The sequence below is a fragment of the Lynx rufus genome, unplaced genomic scaffold (assembly GCF_022079265.1).
Source record: "Lynx rufus isolate CCGP_SWC_20201006 ecotype Redwood Valley unplaced genomic scaffold, mLynRuf1.p SCAF_4, whole genome shotgun sequence".
Lineage (NCBI taxonomy): Eukaryota > Metazoa > Chordata > Mammalia > Carnivora > Felidae > Lynx > Lynx rufus.
This window is the reverse complement of record NW_025814856.1, coordinates 91,456,002-91,472,743: the sequence shown is the minus strand read 5'-3', so window position 1 is coordinate 91,472,743 and position 16,742 is coordinate 91,456,002. Positions and strand designations below refer to the sequence as shown.

At 39.8% G+C, this 16,742-nt stretch overlaps 1 protein-coding gene across 1 annotated transcript in view; it reads left to right on the top strand.

The window, feature by feature from the left end:
- ELAPOR2 (endosome-lysosome associated apoptosis and autophagy regulator family member 2) overlaps positions 1 to 9,858 on the top strand; it is a 69,499-nt gene extending 59,641 nt beyond the window's left edge. The window contains exon 20 of the mRNA XM_047097365.1: positions 9,332 to 9,858. Within this exon, the coding sequence (XP_046953321.1) occupies positions 9,332 to 9,391 (60 nt within the window). The 3' untranslated portion in view covers positions 9,392 to 9,858. The remainder of the gene's footprint in view (positions 1 to 9,331) is intronic.
- The last annotated feature ends 6,884 nt before the right edge of the window (positions 9,859 to 16,742 follow it).

The following is a 16,742-nucleotide window of genomic DNA, read 5'->3' as shown; positions in this document are numbered from 1 at the left end:
AAGTCAGAGACAAATTTCATACCACCTTTTCTAATTGAATACCTGCCTTTAGGGTGAAGGTGAGTAACATCAGTTATCCCTTCAGATACCTCTAAATAACCAACAGTAGTCTCATTTTGAAAATCCTTGGAATTGTTTAAGGGTTAATGATATATTGGGGCTATTTCCACAAATAATTGAATTATGACCACTTAGAACCATTCCTAGGGTACAAATCAAGCCACCATGTTTTTAGGAGAGAAATTAATACCTGGATTCTGCACGAGAAGTACAGTCCTGAAGGTACATGTAGTGCCTTTGGAAAGAAAATAGTGTTTACAGTTGTTGGAAATACCAAATAGGACCTTATATTAGTTAAGCAACTCAGACTGATGGTGCCTGCAAGCTCCTTGCTGGCTAGTAAACCTTAAGGTTCCCCATTCACTTCAAGTAATTCTGTCTCTTCATTGTCTTTGAGGAGACTGCTTGAGGGCAGTCATTCCAACTTTTCCTGTTTGCCCGTGCTGCAAACTAGGTGGTACTTCTTCACTCCAAGGAATGACTGAGCAATGGAAATAGGAATGGTAGTGTTGATGTTTTGGGGGCAGAAGCTGGGGCCATTCCCTGTGCTACTTCAGATCGACTTCTCAGTAAGTTGAAGAGGAATTATGGTTAGAGCATCTGATGGGCATGGTAGACCTAGGAGTCTTTGAGACTCCTAGGTTTGAGAGAGGAACACTAAGGCATTGTCCTTTATAAAAGGTGACAGAGTGGCTCTGAAAAACAAATGATCATTAACATCCTTCCATCGTTCATACCTCTCAGGGTCTAAAGTATCTCCTTCTCAGGAACCTCATTATCAGACTACATTGTTAATCTTCTTCCACTGCCACAAAATCAGTTTGTCCCATTTCAGCTAAAACTTCACCTTATTTCTACTTATCCCATTATTGGCACCCAGACCTATGCTCCAGAACATTCAAGTGCAAGAGGGACAAAGGCATTAAAAAAAACTTATGATGAAGACCCAGTGTGTCCTCTACCCTTGTCCATGTGGGCTGTGGTAGGAGGTCTTGATAAGCTGTGTAGTCAGCGAAGTGATTGGTATTCTTTCGGTCTAGGGTTATTGACAGTCCAGTAAAACAATACAGATGGCTAAACTAGAATTATATTTGAATCTCCTAGACTCCCTTCTGGTGGGGTTTACTACCAGCTATTCTGGGAGTGGCTTTTGAGTAAAAAGGACACATCATGTCCAGGAGTGGTCAGGGTAGAAACCTGGATTTTTTTTTTATAAGTGAATATAACCTTATATAAGTGCATATAACCTCAACTTTCTTACTGATAATTATGTGTGACACAGCCAAGAGGAGATTATCCCTTTCTGGGGATAGCCATGTTTAGTAACTGAACAATCTTATTAAATGTGTGGACTAGGAGGAGGTGAGGGAGATAGAGTCAGAAATCTTTTGATTTGATTTTTGAGAAGGCCCTTCTAATGGTCAATGATATTTTTCAACAGTATGAAGTGTCGAACGTCCACTGAACACCTGTACTCTCAGCCCATATTTGGGTAGCGTTGGTGATAAAAAGGGCATCATTTTAGACTGGAAGTGATTCATAAAGCCACAAACATTAATAAGATTGTTTTCAAAGGCCATAGTGGTGTGGCTAGAGTCAACAGATCAGACTGAAAGAGGAACACCATAACCTGAACAGGCATCACAAGTGGTAAGGAATTACTGACAGCCCAAAGAGAGGTGATCAGAGATGTGACATGCATAATCAGTTTTCCAGGGAAAAGCTGGTCACCTTTTGACATGAATCCCAAGTCTTGCATGCTGTGGTAACCACTGCATCCAAAAATCAGTCCTTTACTTTGTGCTCAGTGTGTGATGCCAGATTCATTGCCATGGTGGACAGAATGATGGGTCCATGCAGCATTTTTGGCAGTCCAGTGCAGTTTCTATCATGTGCTTAATTCCATTTGATCTTTTAAGACAATGGGTCCTTAATGGAAGTATCTTCATGAATGACCCAGATGATTTGATCAGCTAAGATTTGTTTCTGGAATTTGTTGCCCCAAAGGGGAGTAACTTTAACGTGCCAGTCTATAGTTTTCCAAGTGGCAGACCAAATAGTTTATTGACTCTTGGCAATAGCTCAAGAGTTACTGGAGATAGAATAAGGTTTATCAAGAGAAGTACTGGCCACAGCCATGAGAGTGGCTTTGGGTTCTGCCCACTGAGCCAGACAATTTTGTAGGTTTTCAGTTATTCATACCTGGTGTTGAGATAGGACAGCTACAGCAGCTGGTTGACACTCATTGGGTGTCAGATCAACCAAACCATCAGTGAATGCAGCCCCAATCATGTAGTAGAACTTTGGTGAACCAAGGGCCAGAGCCAGTGGCTTCATTTTTGGAGGTGGAGTAGAGGATAAAATTCCCCCCGTAGGGTATGCTGCCATATTTTCCTGGGAGGCTGAGTTGCTGCTGGGAAGTATCAGCTATATTCTTGAATACATCATTTATATTTGACAAGTGAGGCTTATTATGCCCTTTCCACCTTGCTGACCCACCATGAACGGGACTATCAGGCTATGGCGTCACAAGCTGCGCATGGCAGTGGCTTTAAGTTTTGTCAAGAACTCAGTAATGAGCAAATAGTTGCTTTTCAAAAGGACTACACCTGGTAGCCATATCAAGGTGATGAATCTAAAATCCCAAAAGATGCTTCTGGGAGAAGGCTCTTTATCATTGCTGGAGTCTCTAATTGGCAGCAACATTAATGACTGAGAATTATAACACAAACTGGTCATTAGGGTTGTGAGGCCACGAAGGTGGAGAGCATGATTCAACTTACTGGACAGTACTTAACATAGCCTGTTAGTTTGGGCCTGCCTCAAAAGATACTACTTTGTAGGTTAGCTGATAGAAGACAGCAGGGAGCCTATTCAAGTGAAGCCATATTGTCTCCAATAGCAAAGTGTCTGGTAAGGTGCTGGACTGCTTTTCCATGGCTGGCAGATGGCAAATCTAGTCACATAGTCTCCAGAACCTTTAGTCAATTAGCAGGTTCCTGAATTTTGTTGGGGTTTACCAACCATCTTTGTTGGCGGATGTCTGATAGCACAGGCAGGGCTATTGAGACTGGGACTTTTAACTTGACACCAACAGTGCATCATTTGGGTTGTGACAACTTTGGGCATCAGAAGGTGGAGAAACTTCTGTGTAGTCATGACACAGGCACTTGTTGCAAATGGCAGAGGAATTAGGAACCCCTGGTATATTCTGCTAGCTCTTCTCTGCATGGGACTGTTCTTGACCAGGGGAATCTCCTCTGGTACTTAGGAGGTGAGGATGTATAAGCATATTCACCTCCTACTTTTTCAGATGTAGAAGCAGCAACATCTTGAGTAGGCCTGTAGAGCCCTTCACACAAGGTCACATTATCTTACCTTCCCTGCTGAGAGCCTTGCTTAAACCCCATTCATTGAATTTGCATGTCCCTCTCCTATCACAGGTTCTGGTAGAATGGTGACTTTGGTGGCTGCAACAACGAGTGATAAATGTTTGAATCCCTTCCCTCCTCAGAACTCCCTAGCATACTCAGATGGTTGTGCATAGCCTTCTTTCCCTCTCCGTGACAGGAAAACTAATCATCTTTCTCTTTAAAGCAGCTAAAGTCAAGGTAGATGAGGAGGATGGAATTAAGGGTGCAGAGACAAAGGCAGTTTCTGTGACAGCAAACAAGGCATGCGTTTGCTTTTGTTTTTAAGCAGCACAGCATTTGCTCAACCAAACTTCCAGTATTTTGGTCCATGTGAAATCCTATGTTGAATGGCAAGGTTATCATTCCTAACATCATCTGTTTCAGCTTTGCGACTCCTTAGCAAAATTGATTTCTGTCTGAGGCTGAGGGTATTATGTCCTTTTGTTGATTTAGGCTTGACTCACGTATTGGAGCCTTTTAAAAACATTTTTTTAATGTTTATCTATTTATTTTTAGAGAGAGCACAAGCAGGGAGGGGCAGAGAGAGGGGGACACAGAATCTGAAGCAGGCTCCAGGATCTGAGCTGACAGCAGAGAGCTTGATGTGGAGCTCGAACCCATGAACCATGAGATCATGACCTGAGCTGAAGTTGGACGCTTAACCAACTGAGCTATCCAGGGCACCCCTTCATTTTCATCAATCTAAATTATAGCCTGGTTTTAAAATAAAGGATAGGGGAAGTTTTCAGGTGGGGCTGATCATACTAACTTATGAAGATTCCTTTGGGTCAGTTTCTCATTCTCCAGTGACCTTCTGCATTGTAAACCCAATATGGGGCATGAAGAGTCTCAATACTAGTCATAGCCTCACTAGGTTTTCCTGCAGGAATTAGTCTCAGGGAAATCTCCCAGAGAAGGCCAAAGCTTTGTTACTGCAGTCAAGACCCATTACAAAATGTCTGAGACTTTTTATAGTCATCTTTGATAAAGTTGTCATGGTAGAGTACAAGAGATGTTTATTCCTAGGATGGCCCAGCTGGTGCATTCTTTTTTTTTTTTTTAATCATTTTTAAAAATTTATTTAGTTTTGAGAAAGAGAGAGAGAGAGTGAGTGAGCATGAGTGGGGATAGGGCAGAGAAGGAGACACAGAATCTGAAGCAGGCTCCAGGCTCCAAACTGTCATCACAGAGCCCGACGCGGGGCTCAAACCCACAAGCTGGGAGATCATGACCGGAGCCTAAGTCAAAGACACTCAACTGACTGAGCCACCCAGGTGCCCCAGCTGGTGCATTCTTAATGATCATTTATTCCTGCCACATCATCTCCAAAGAGAATCAGCAAAAATTCTAACAAGTCACCTAGTTTCTGCCCTTAAGTAGGTTCCATTTTTTTCTTTAATGGTCATTGTAGGTACATATCTCTGTAACCTCTGTGTGAAAGAGGGTGAAACCTTTTCCTATAACAATGAATTTTAGTATTATTTGTTAGCAAGGAACACAGCTGCAGCTGATGGCCTGATTGGTGAGGAAATCCTCCTTCTCAGAAGAGTGTTAACAACATCCAGGCCACCATTCAGACAGCTGACCCGTGAAGTCTTGGAACCACTTCCCAGAACTCAGTCTACAACTACTTCCTCAGTTCCTTTTCATTTGTAGGCAGTGAAGTGGACGGCGATTTTATTACCTTGTTGAGCATAGAATTTGGTCAACCAGAAAGATACCTTTCTGTCAATTTTCCATCCTCATCAGCAAAACAGTGAAGAACTATCAAGGTTCTGAAACTGCACTATACTTGCTAGCCAACAAATTAGCCTGCCATTCTTTCTTGGACATTTTGAAGACAGGAGTCTGCTGGGTCAGAGACAAAACAAGTTTATTACTTGCAGCAATAGCAGTAGTCAAAACAACAGTGTTTACTTTGTTTCCTCAAGCCCCACTTACTACAGAGTGAAGCAGACTAGATGACACACAGTGGGTTATGTTATAGAAAAGGAGCCCTTAGCTTGGGGAATCTGAATGTTTTATAACAGTCAGGAAGCATGTCTACCATTTGCTCCACAGAGAGGGACAGTATGAGAGCTGTAGGCAAACTATTCTTTTGTTCTAGAAGAAGACTTGACCTATGTCATCCAAGGCTTTTTGTAATATTATATTTGCGAAGATTGTGTACCGTAACGGACATTGAACATATTCCTCCCAAGCATTCAGAAACACAGGAGACCCATGGAGAATTACCACCATTATTAGTTTACTTAAACTTCTCTTGCCTGATTTGATCTTGTGATTCCTTATTTGTAAGGGCATTGTCTTATAATGGAGGAAGCATTTAGTGCCAGGCAAGATTTTTAGGACAGAGTGACCTCTAAGCTGAATGCAAAAGAAAAAGAGGGAATTACAAGTATTAGTAAACTTTTAAGTGTCTCCTCATATTGCAGGACCTCTTTTGTTGCTGTTATATGGCCAGAGAATTGAAATCTTTAAAGGCACCTGAAAACAATCACAGGAAACATAGTGGAAGATAAAGTCTTTCTCCCTGAGAAGGCTCAGTGCACCTAACTCTGTTTTGCATAGCAATTCTAATTGACAGAATAATTTAAAAATTGTTTAAATGAAAATTTAAAATGTTATGGGAAAACTGAAAGAATTATACAGTGGTACAGTCATATACCCACCACCTAAATTTTACATCTGATTTATTACCTATCTTTCTAAATCTCTATCCCTCTTTCATTTATCAATACATCTTTTTTTTTTTTTTTGATGAATTTCAAAGTAAGCTATAGAATTCAATACGTTTCATGCCTAAACACTTCAGGATACATACAACTGATGAGAGAATTAAATATTTTCAGTTTTTTTCTAAGGGACAGTGTATACATAGAGTGAAATGCCCACATAACAAGGATGCAATCTGATGAATTTTGAGAAATGTATATGCTGTGTCACCCCAAATCCTATCAAGAAATAAGATGTTAGCCTCACCACTGAAAGCTGACTCACGTCCTTTTGCATGCAACTGATCCCTATCCTTATCCCCCCAGAGGAAACCACTGAAGTAATCTTTTTAAACTGTAGATTTGTTTTATCTGTTTTAGAACTTCATATAATTGTAATTACACAGTGTGTAGTATTTTGTGTAAGTTTTCTTTCACTCAGAAAAATGTTTTTGAGATTTATCTACCCTCTGTTTATCAGTAATAGATTCATTTTTATCCAGGAGTAGTATTCTATTAGATGGATATGCCAAAATTTGTTTACCCATTCTCCTATTGATGAATACTTGTGCCATTTCCAGTATCTAGCTCTGAATAAAACTGCTATGTATATCATTGGACAAATCTTAATAGTGTGTCCTACTTTACATTTTTTTTTTATGCTTGGCTTTGTAGAGTAAAAATGGCTGTAAGTTTCTTAACTGTCTTAATGTCATTTAAGATTTGCTTTATCTTATATATTCTTATTCATGTCCTAAAGGCCAGACCTTATTTGGTATTTTCCTACCAATACACTGGACTTGTCAGGTTTTATCTATAGATTGACTTTTCTTGACTTTCCTCAGCAACTTTAAAAATATATCTTCAGGAATTTTTTTCAACTTTTTTCTTTTATTTTTTCATTCCACCATCATTCATGGAACATTGTCTGTTAGACACTCTGCCCGGTTTTGGTGATACGTCAGAGACTATCTAGTTTATTAGTGCAGGACACATGCACATTTTACACATACACACAGACACACCCACACAATGATCATCCAGTATAAGAGCATTGAGTTAGAGTCTTGTGGAGAACACAGGAGAAGGGAATGCAGTAAAATGGGTAGTGATGAGGTAAGGAGAAGCTTCTGGAAGTTGACTTTTGAGTAAATTCTTGAATTCAGAACTTAAAAAAAATCATGTGTATGGCATCTTTATTTAATGCATGAGTAAACTGATATCTAGAGACTTTTCCTTATTTGTCCAAGGGAGGGTTAGGTAGGAATTAAAAACCCCATCTGCTGAGTTCAAGTCCAGTGTTTTTCCTTCTGAAATGTAGCATTTCAGTACATATTTATAACCACTGATTGACAGCCTACCATGGGGTAGGCCTGGAGTCATGTTTTGGGAATTAAAAAAAATGAATAATCTGCAATTCTGCCATCCGTAAGTCTCAGGTAGTGGTGCTGACTCCACACACATGCGGATGTGTTTGGATGCATATACCCCGCCATCTCACCAATAGGAGCAAAATCCCATGGGAACACAGAGGACATGGCATCTAAAGCCGTATGAAGCTAACATGATTCTATAAAGTGTTTTCAGTGTTTTATTTCAAGTGATGCCTTGAGGATCACCAGCAGGCCTCTTCCTCTTTCCCCCTCAGGAACATATTGAATCAAATTGTCTCCAGGAAAGGCCATACATATCTTGGATTTCCTTTTAAGTTTATTGCTGACACCCTAAAGCTCTTTCCCATGATGCACTGTAGGCTCCTTGAGGACAGACATTTTGTATCCCTGAAGTCTAGTCATGCTCTTGCAGTGCATTGGTGCTTAATAAACATTTGAATCATCAGTGGTTATTTCAATAAAATGAAGTCCTGTCAACAGGAGGCTTCAGGCAAGCTTCTTCAGGGCCACAGAGAGCACTGAGGAGATGTGCATCCTGCCCTCCCAGGGCCATGTCATCTCAGCATGGGCAGGGATAAGTGATAGGTTGGTGTTCATGTGGTGACATTTTTCCTATAATCCTTTCCCTCTAGCCCTAAAGCTTGTCTGAAGTCTTGGACTTCACTCAAATGAGAGAAAGCACAAAAGCAGCCTTATTCTTTCTGGCAGGCACCCAGTGTCTACTCACTTTTATTGTCTCATTTGACTTCTCTACTTCAGACACACATCTGTTTGCACCTAGGACTGGTATGCCTCCTATTTCCTTTACTTTAAAAATAATGCTAATTTCCTTCATCTCTATCCTCTTTGAAAGCATAGTCACCCCATTGCATTCCAGTAGAATTCAGAAAGTTTTTTTCTAACGTGAACAATGAGACATTGGGAGAAATCTCTTCTCTTAATTCTCTTTTTCCCCATTAAAGATTCACTTAAAAATTTGTTTAAGTTTATTTATTTTGAGAGAGAGAATCCCAAGCAGGCTCTGTACGATCAGTGCAGAGCCCAACTCAGGGCTCAAACTCATGAAGTGTGAGATCATGACCTGAGCAGAAATCAAGAGTCAAACACTCAACCAGCTGAGCCACCCAGGTGCCCCAAGGATTACTTATTTTAATAGGCTACAGTTTGAATGTAATACATAACACAAGCCAGCAATGATGGATTTGAGTTAAACTATTGACATTACCTGATGACTTGTTTTTAATATCTTTAGTAAGTATATGCCCAAAAGATTTTCCTAAAACATATCAATGAATCCTAACGATCTTATGTCTTATTGGTGCTGTCCTCATTTATTTCTGCTGTCCTTCTTCTTCTATTTATCCTATATTATCTTGAGAATACGTAGTTTATGTTAGTTCTCTTTTGTAAAAAATTCACATGTCAAGGTCATCTATTTTGGCACAGAGGTCAGATATCCCTTTGGGAAGGGTCTCAGTGGTTTCTTCACAAAAAACACAGCTACATCTTTTTTTATCTATTGCAGTAATGTGTTTGCTTCTATTTTGGTTTGTCTGTCTTATCTCCTGGACATCAAAAGCATCCTTTAGGGTAGGCATGCTATTTGTTTTATATCTGCCACTTCCTGTAAAATCCTAATTACAACTGGCAGGTATATAGATTGAAATGATATCCAGAACTTTCCTTCTGGACCCATAAGATCCTAAACTCTTACTGGAATATGAGTTGATTTTGTTTTTTTTCTTCATAGGAAAAAGAAGACCATTTTGAATCTGTTCAACTGAAATCCTCAAGATCCCCAAATATATGAAAAGACAGTGCCGTAGCCCTCAGGCTAAGGAACAAAGAAAGCTGATCTCTAGTTTCAGAGGACCGTAGTTTAGATCCTGTCCTCATATCCGGCACATTGGTGATCTCACAGAGGAGGGCCATGCCGCTGAAAAGGGAAGGAGGTTGAAATGTTTGATTGCCTTATCACATGGTCAAGTATCTTGCCAAAAATAGGAAAGCAAATGGTTTGGGTCTCAACTGAAGATGAAGCTCCACTCAGGAAGAGATTTATCTGTAAATAGACATAACTGGAAACCAAGGTTAAGCCCACCAGTGCACTGCTGATGCATGCCATATAATTAATGGGTAACTTTTATTCTTTATAACTTCTACATAAAAAGTATGCTTTGGAGGGCAGATTTGAGCGTATGCATTGTGATCCCATTTATGTCTTTTCTTTGGGGAAGATTTGAAAAAATTTTAAGGTAGAGTTTTTTTTCCCATTATTTATTTTCCTGACATACCTTAAAACATCTTTTCTATTAAAAAATCATGAACAAAGAAAGACAGTAAGTTTTTCATTTTTTCGTAGGGTCTTTCTTGATTTCAGAAGCCTGAGTAAGTAACTTTTTAGGAAGAGTAAACATATAAACACGTGTTCGGGTTTTCTACACTTCTATTTGCCTTTGAAATTTCATCCTTGTTGGAACTGGTAAGAAGGGCTTGAATGAAGGTGTTGAAAGGAATATTAAAAAATAAAAAAAAAAAGGCCAAGAGAAGCCAGACTTCCCATGAAAACAAGCAAGCTGACACGATCATAGAAATCAAATGCTTAAAACCATTTATGTAATGTTTGAAGTATAATTTTAAATGAGTGAGAAAGCTTGTTTATAAAATCACTTTTAAAGTCATGAAGAAGAAAGGGGGATGGCTTGTGTATAAGTACAGATAACTGTGAAAAGGTATTGGGATAATTTCACGGCTCACAGAAAATGGCAGTGGGATATTTGGTGTCTATCAATAATCAAAGGTATATGGTTATTTTTCTGTTAACACATTGAGAATTATGACTTCCATAGAAATTTTTCATTTTGAGCAAATAAGGCAGGAATTCCATTTTGGACCATTGCATATAATTGTATTCACACTAAAAATGTGGTTATACCATAAGTAGTTATGAAATAAGTGTTGTTCTTATTCAGAAGTGACCCAGGTAATCGTGATATTTCCTCTGATGGATGGGTTTCTAGTATTAGCACGACTTGAATGTTATCTGTTGAGAGAAGTTTGGAAGAAATTGGATTTGACTAATTTTGTGTAAACTTTGTTTCAAAACTGGGAAAGAGGGGAGTTTATTGATCATTGATGATCTAAGGTGCTCCGGTTTGTTTTCAATAAACAGTAATCTTTGTAGATCTTAATCTAGATTTCCAAAAAGACTGGTGATTGCCTTAGAGGCAGGCCACAGGGGCAGTGTTTGTGTGCCCCAAGTCTTTGAATGAGGTATGATTTGTAATTTTTGATTCAGCAGGTAATGTCTTTATTTTTGTGGAAAATGGGAGAAAAATAAATAATGGTGCTTATTCGGTGGGTAAAACACTGGACCATCCTGTTATTGTTGAATGAATGTTTGTTTTGTGTACATCTTTGCTGTGGGATTCATGAGTCGAGATGAGGTTGCCATTATTTTATTGTTGTGAAATTCAGGGAGGGCGTCCCTTAGCATAAACCTTTTCCATGTTTAATTTCTTAAATCTTATTTTTTTAAATAAGAGATTATTAGAAGAAATTATTTTGGCCTTGCTCACATTTCCCTGGTAAACCGTGCTGATGAAACACGTTCCCCAACTTGATCCAAATTTAAACAGAAGAGTGACAATCCATTTGAGATGCCCCTTTTCAGAGGAACCCCGGCAAATGTATACAGGCTGCACAGAGTCAGGAGGGTCCACAGAGTCACCTGTCACCTCTCTCCATCTTAGGCTGTGCTCCACGTGTGTATGTACCAAGCCATAGAGATAATTGGGATTTGCTCCCAGGTAGCTTCTTTCTTCTACTGTCACTGGACTAAAATCTCTGACATGTCAAAAAATGCCTTAAATTTTAATGAACTCTCTGAAAATGTAGTTGGTATTGAAGAATTTATTTATTTTATTTCTAATTTTAGGTATAAAATAGATTTTGTCAGCTCGCCCCATCTTTGGAAAGGAGCTGCCTTTTCCCTTTGGATCCCAGTGATTTGTCATTTTATTCCAAGCACTGAAGAAGTGTGACAGAAAGAGTATCATGAGGAAAATATTCAGACCAATCTTAGCTATAAAATTTACTGGAGTTTTATGTCTTGCCTTTGCAGAACACAGTGGAATGTTGAAAGGCATAAACAAATTAATCATGTTTCTGTGACTTTTAATAGACATTTGTTGTTTCTTTCCCCTCATAAATGGTAGAAGAAGAAGTTGTAGGTTATTTTTCTAAGAGGCCCAGGTTTTGAAGCCTTAAATACTTCGTTAAGTCTACGGTTGCCTGTAATATCTCTTAGCACTCTGTCAAAACATATTTAAATCAGTTTTCTGCTGGATGAGACCATGTCTTCTATGGATAAATTACATCATGCCATTTAACACTGTTGAGCAATTTGATACATGTCCACTTGATTTAAAAGACTGAATTTTATGCTTGTTGACTTTTCTCCTTTTTGGTTGCTAGTAATCAAGTCCTTTGCAGGATTAAAAATGTTTCATAGTATTTTTGTGTAGACTTTTGTGGTTATTTTCTTCCCAAGGAGAAAATATGGTTTAAATGCTTATCTGGAAGAATTGCTTGGGTCCAGTCATTTATTAAGTGGAGTCTCCAGGTTCGTAGGTGGAGGGTCATGATTGACTGTGATTCTTCAAGACCCTCTGGGGCATCTGTCATTGGACATCTCTAAATAGAACTACCTCCTATGCTTCCTGGTCATTCCTAATGGGAAGCTAATGTGCAGATCGTTTCTCTCATCCCATGAAAGTGAATTTCCTGGAAGTTGGGGTGGGAAGATGACTGCAGCTGGTAAGTTTAAAGTCAGTGTATTGCTCACATTTATCTTTTTTTACACAGAAGTTAGGTAGAATAGATCTTCTTTAGAGGAGTTAAAATACCCTCACATCTAGTTTGTCATAACCATGAATACTATCTCAGATTTATAAGACCAAATCCAAAATTAAGGTTGTCCTAAAGGAAAGATCCCAAGGGGAGTAAACTGGAAAAAAAAAATCCCAATACTTGATGCATTTGTTGAGTGCTAAAATGGACTTCATTCTCACAGTAACTGGCCAGAGATGACATTCTTGCTGGATTTTATTTCTTTTAGTTTAACATTTTAAGATGAGTTCATTTTAGGATCATAAATGAAGGAAGTAAAAACTTGGATACGGGACAAATAATTGAAAATTGATAACACTATTGCAGTTGATACTGATACTACCATTACAATTGATATTACTAATGCAATTGTCTGGATCAGAGATCAGCAAATTTTGCTGTAAAGAATCAGATAGTAAATATTTTCAGCCTTGCAGGACATGTGGTCTCTGTTGCAGCTCCTCAGCTCTGCTGCTATGGCGTGAAAGCAGCCACAGACCATATGCCAACAAATGGGTGTGGCTGCATTCCAATAAAACTTTATGTACGTAGAAATTTGAGTGTCATTTATATTTCACTTGTCATGACACATTCTTGATTCTTGTCTCAATTATGTAAAAACCTAGAAACGTTCTTGGCTCACAGATCTTACAAAAACAGGTGCCAGACTAGGATTTGGTCTCTGAGCTATGGTTTGCTAACCACTGGTTTTAATTGCACCAATCCATAAGCAACATTATTCAGAAGAATCTGCATGCAGAGTTTTTGCTCTTTAGGAGCTTACCACCTCAAGAGTTTGTCAAGTCTTTAGAGACTCAGAAAGAAAATAACCCAACAACCTCCCTTGATGATTTAACCGCCTGCGCAAAGGCAAAGCCAGTTACTCTTCTCAGTTACTCTTGTAGTTTTGGAACTCAGTTGTGGATATTGATAAGCAAATGATAAAACTAAAGCACATGAGTTGGTTCAAATTCAACCAGCAAGATTGATTTAAAAGCCTTTTCTCGATGTTGATGTAACGCTTTTGCTAAGGTAACTGGTTTTGGAGATAATATTCAGTCTTATATACGGACCCATTTAAAGTAACCACAGTATCTCCAAGTACGGGCTTTTGACGTACAAAAGTAGCTTCAGCGTAGATTCTTGAGCACTAGCGTGGACAGGGTCCCCTGGTCCATTTGTATGTGTCCTGGCAGCACACACCTCTGTCCACACACATTTACCAAATCCTACTTTAAGATTTACTGTGCTGCAAAAGACACTTAGGATCCCTTTAATGATTGATGATTCAAGAAACAGACCTCCAGTTTCCTTGAACAAAATATCCTATGAAAGCTTTTAATTTGCTGGAATTTGCCTTATTTTATTAATGAGTCTTGGAAGAAAAGCTGTATCTAAAATAGCCTGTGGATATTGGTAGATTTGGTATAGAACAGGGCTCTAAAGTATTTCCTTTATCGCACATGGCTGCTTCAGATTACCATTGGTTGGGTTAAATAAAAGAGTTAAATCTGTGGGCATTGTAAACCTAATCTTTCTATTACAGAACAGAAGTGATCATTGCCTTTTTCAGGAGTTTGGGTCTTTGTTACTAGAGCTGTGGTGGTTATAATCCACACTGGTATTCCATTTTCCTGGCACCTCACCTTGCTTGACTTCTCCATGCTTATAGTCCTTTGCTGAAGAGCTCTGGAGCCCAAAGCTATCATGGTAGGTAAGTGAGGAAAGCTGAGGCTAGCCCAGGGGGAGTGTGGAGGTGAAGACTGTAAAGGTACCCTCGCTGAATTACCTCCTTTCTCAGACTTTCTCTTAATCTTTCTGCTGTGTGGTCTGCCAACCAGCCTGTCCCACAGTGTGAAAATGGGGCCTTTTTATATTACCGTGATGAACATGAGTGGGCAAGAGATTCTATTAATATTTAAACTAGAGAGGACACAGAACATTTCAGAAACTGTAAACACTCAGAAAACCAACAGTAGAAACCCTCATCATTAGGTCCTGCCGTGTTAATGAGTAGGATAGATCGTTCTGAGTTCCACACATTCAGGAAGTTTTTGCAAAGACGGGTCGGCTCACCCAGTTTTATATTCTAGAAGGATGAAATGTTTTTCTGGAGTGCAAAAAAAAAATTCAAACCTATTGGTTTGAAATGGCTTATGTAAAAATGATTTTATAGCTGCTGTTTTCCATACATACTCTTGATTGTTTTTTTTTTTTAAAAATATTTCCAGGGATCACATGTTAGGTGATGCACTTTCAAATAGGATACAAGGCTAATGGCAGGGAAGGAGAAAACGACAAGAACCATAGGTGACTGCACTTCCAGTGTGCAGGAGGAGTGTGAAAATCACAGTGGCCCAGAGATCAAAGCCCAGCTTTCAAATACAGTGTTCTCAAGATTCACCCACGGACTAATTGTCTTGTTTAAAAAAGATCCATGATCAATTTGTTGTTTTAGGCATCAGCTGTGTCTCTGAACAACCTATCTGATATCGCCTTCCTCAGACTGTCACATCCCATCAGTGGATTGTGTTTATTCTCCCTCCCCTCAGCCTTGCCTCAGCTTTTACCTTGAACAGATGCTCATTCTGAGCACGCTTACCTAGCACTCCTGCCAGTTTTGGCCACAGCAGGATTCTTTTGTGCCATCTCGTGCCCATTGAATCTACTACCCAATCCTCCTCACCTACTCCCCCAAATCCAGGGTCTTCTTTGAATATGACAATTCCGGGACTGGTTTGCACTGTTGTCTTTGAGCAGCAGGGTGACTTCTGGATGGATTGAGTATGTTGCTAATTCAAATGCATTCGGAAGGAAATAGAAAATTTCTGACCTCTGACTCCTCACTTGAAGTCCTTCAAGCCCAGTCCTGTTGGCTGTGTGTACCTGCTTACTATTTCTAGATGTTTTAAAAATAGCATTGGTATGTCCTCCTGAACCAGGCCCAGGTTATTTAACCGGTGGGCCCTTCCTATTTTTGAGTCTCTTCCTCTTCCTCTCACTGTTGTCCTCAGTCATACTTCTTTCATTAGAATTGCTTTCTGTCCTGGGGCACCTGGGTGGCTCAGTTGGTTAAATGTCCCACTCTTGATCTCGGCTCAGGTCATGATCTCGAGGTTTATGAGTTCGAGCCCCGCATCGAGCTCCACACGGAGCATGGAGCCTGCTTGGGAGTCTCTCTCTTTCTCTCTCTGTGTGTGTCTCTCTCTCCCCCTCTCTCTGCTCCTCCTCCACTCAAACACATGTGTGTTCTTTGTCTCAGAAAAAATAAAAAAAAAATAGAATTGTTTCAGGTCTTTAAACTTCCTTAAAGGTAGGAACTACGTCACATCATTTCTCCATCATGGGCTAAGAGTGGTCCCCTGCAAGGCGTGTCTACATCTCCACCCCTGGAACCTGGGACTGTTTATTTGGAAAGAGGGCCTTTGCAGATGTAGTTAACTGAAGGTTATTGAGATGAGTTTGTCCTGGACAATGACAAGTATTTAAGTATTCTTCTAAGAGACACACAGAGGGGCAGACAGACACACAGACTGTGATGTGAAGATGCAGCCAGAGATTGGAGTAATGTGGTCACAAGCCAAGGAAGCTGACAACCACTAGAAGCTACAAGAAGCACGGACTGGATTCTTCCCCAGAACCTCAGGTGGGGTGCAGCCAACACTGTAATTCTGGACTTCTGGCCTCCAGAACTGTGAGAGAATAATGATCTGTGGCTTTAAGTGATCCTGTTTGTGGTAAGTTGTTAAATCAGCCCAGGAAACAAATAGGTTCCGTCTTCACGGTGTCTGGCACAGGCTTTGGCAGGAAGATGAGGTCTTCGTGAATTTTCCTACGTGGATAAACGATTTGTGACTGAAGGGTTTACAAGGAAAAATGGGAAAGTGTGAGTAAGAATAAGCCAGTTTTACCTTATCCTTGCTTTCCCTGTTCACTCCTGTATTTAGCTTAGTAAAATATTCAAGTTGAGTGAAAAGCGTGTGTGCCTGAGTATTGTTACTGGGACTTTGGAAACACACCGGCCAATACCAGCTCCTGCATTTTACTGCCCCATTCGCTATCTGTGGTGAGAATGGTTTTCCATTGGCATGACAGGATGCTATCCCAGCCTCCTTCCTAATAACTTCCTGGTTGGTTTAGAATAGTTACATTAGAATAGTTTCCCATCTTTGTGCTTTTGAAAATGAGAGCCATCCTGCCTTCCCTGGCAGGCCACAGTGTCTGCATTCAGAATGTAGGAATCCTGTCCTTACTGTATCTGACAGCTATTT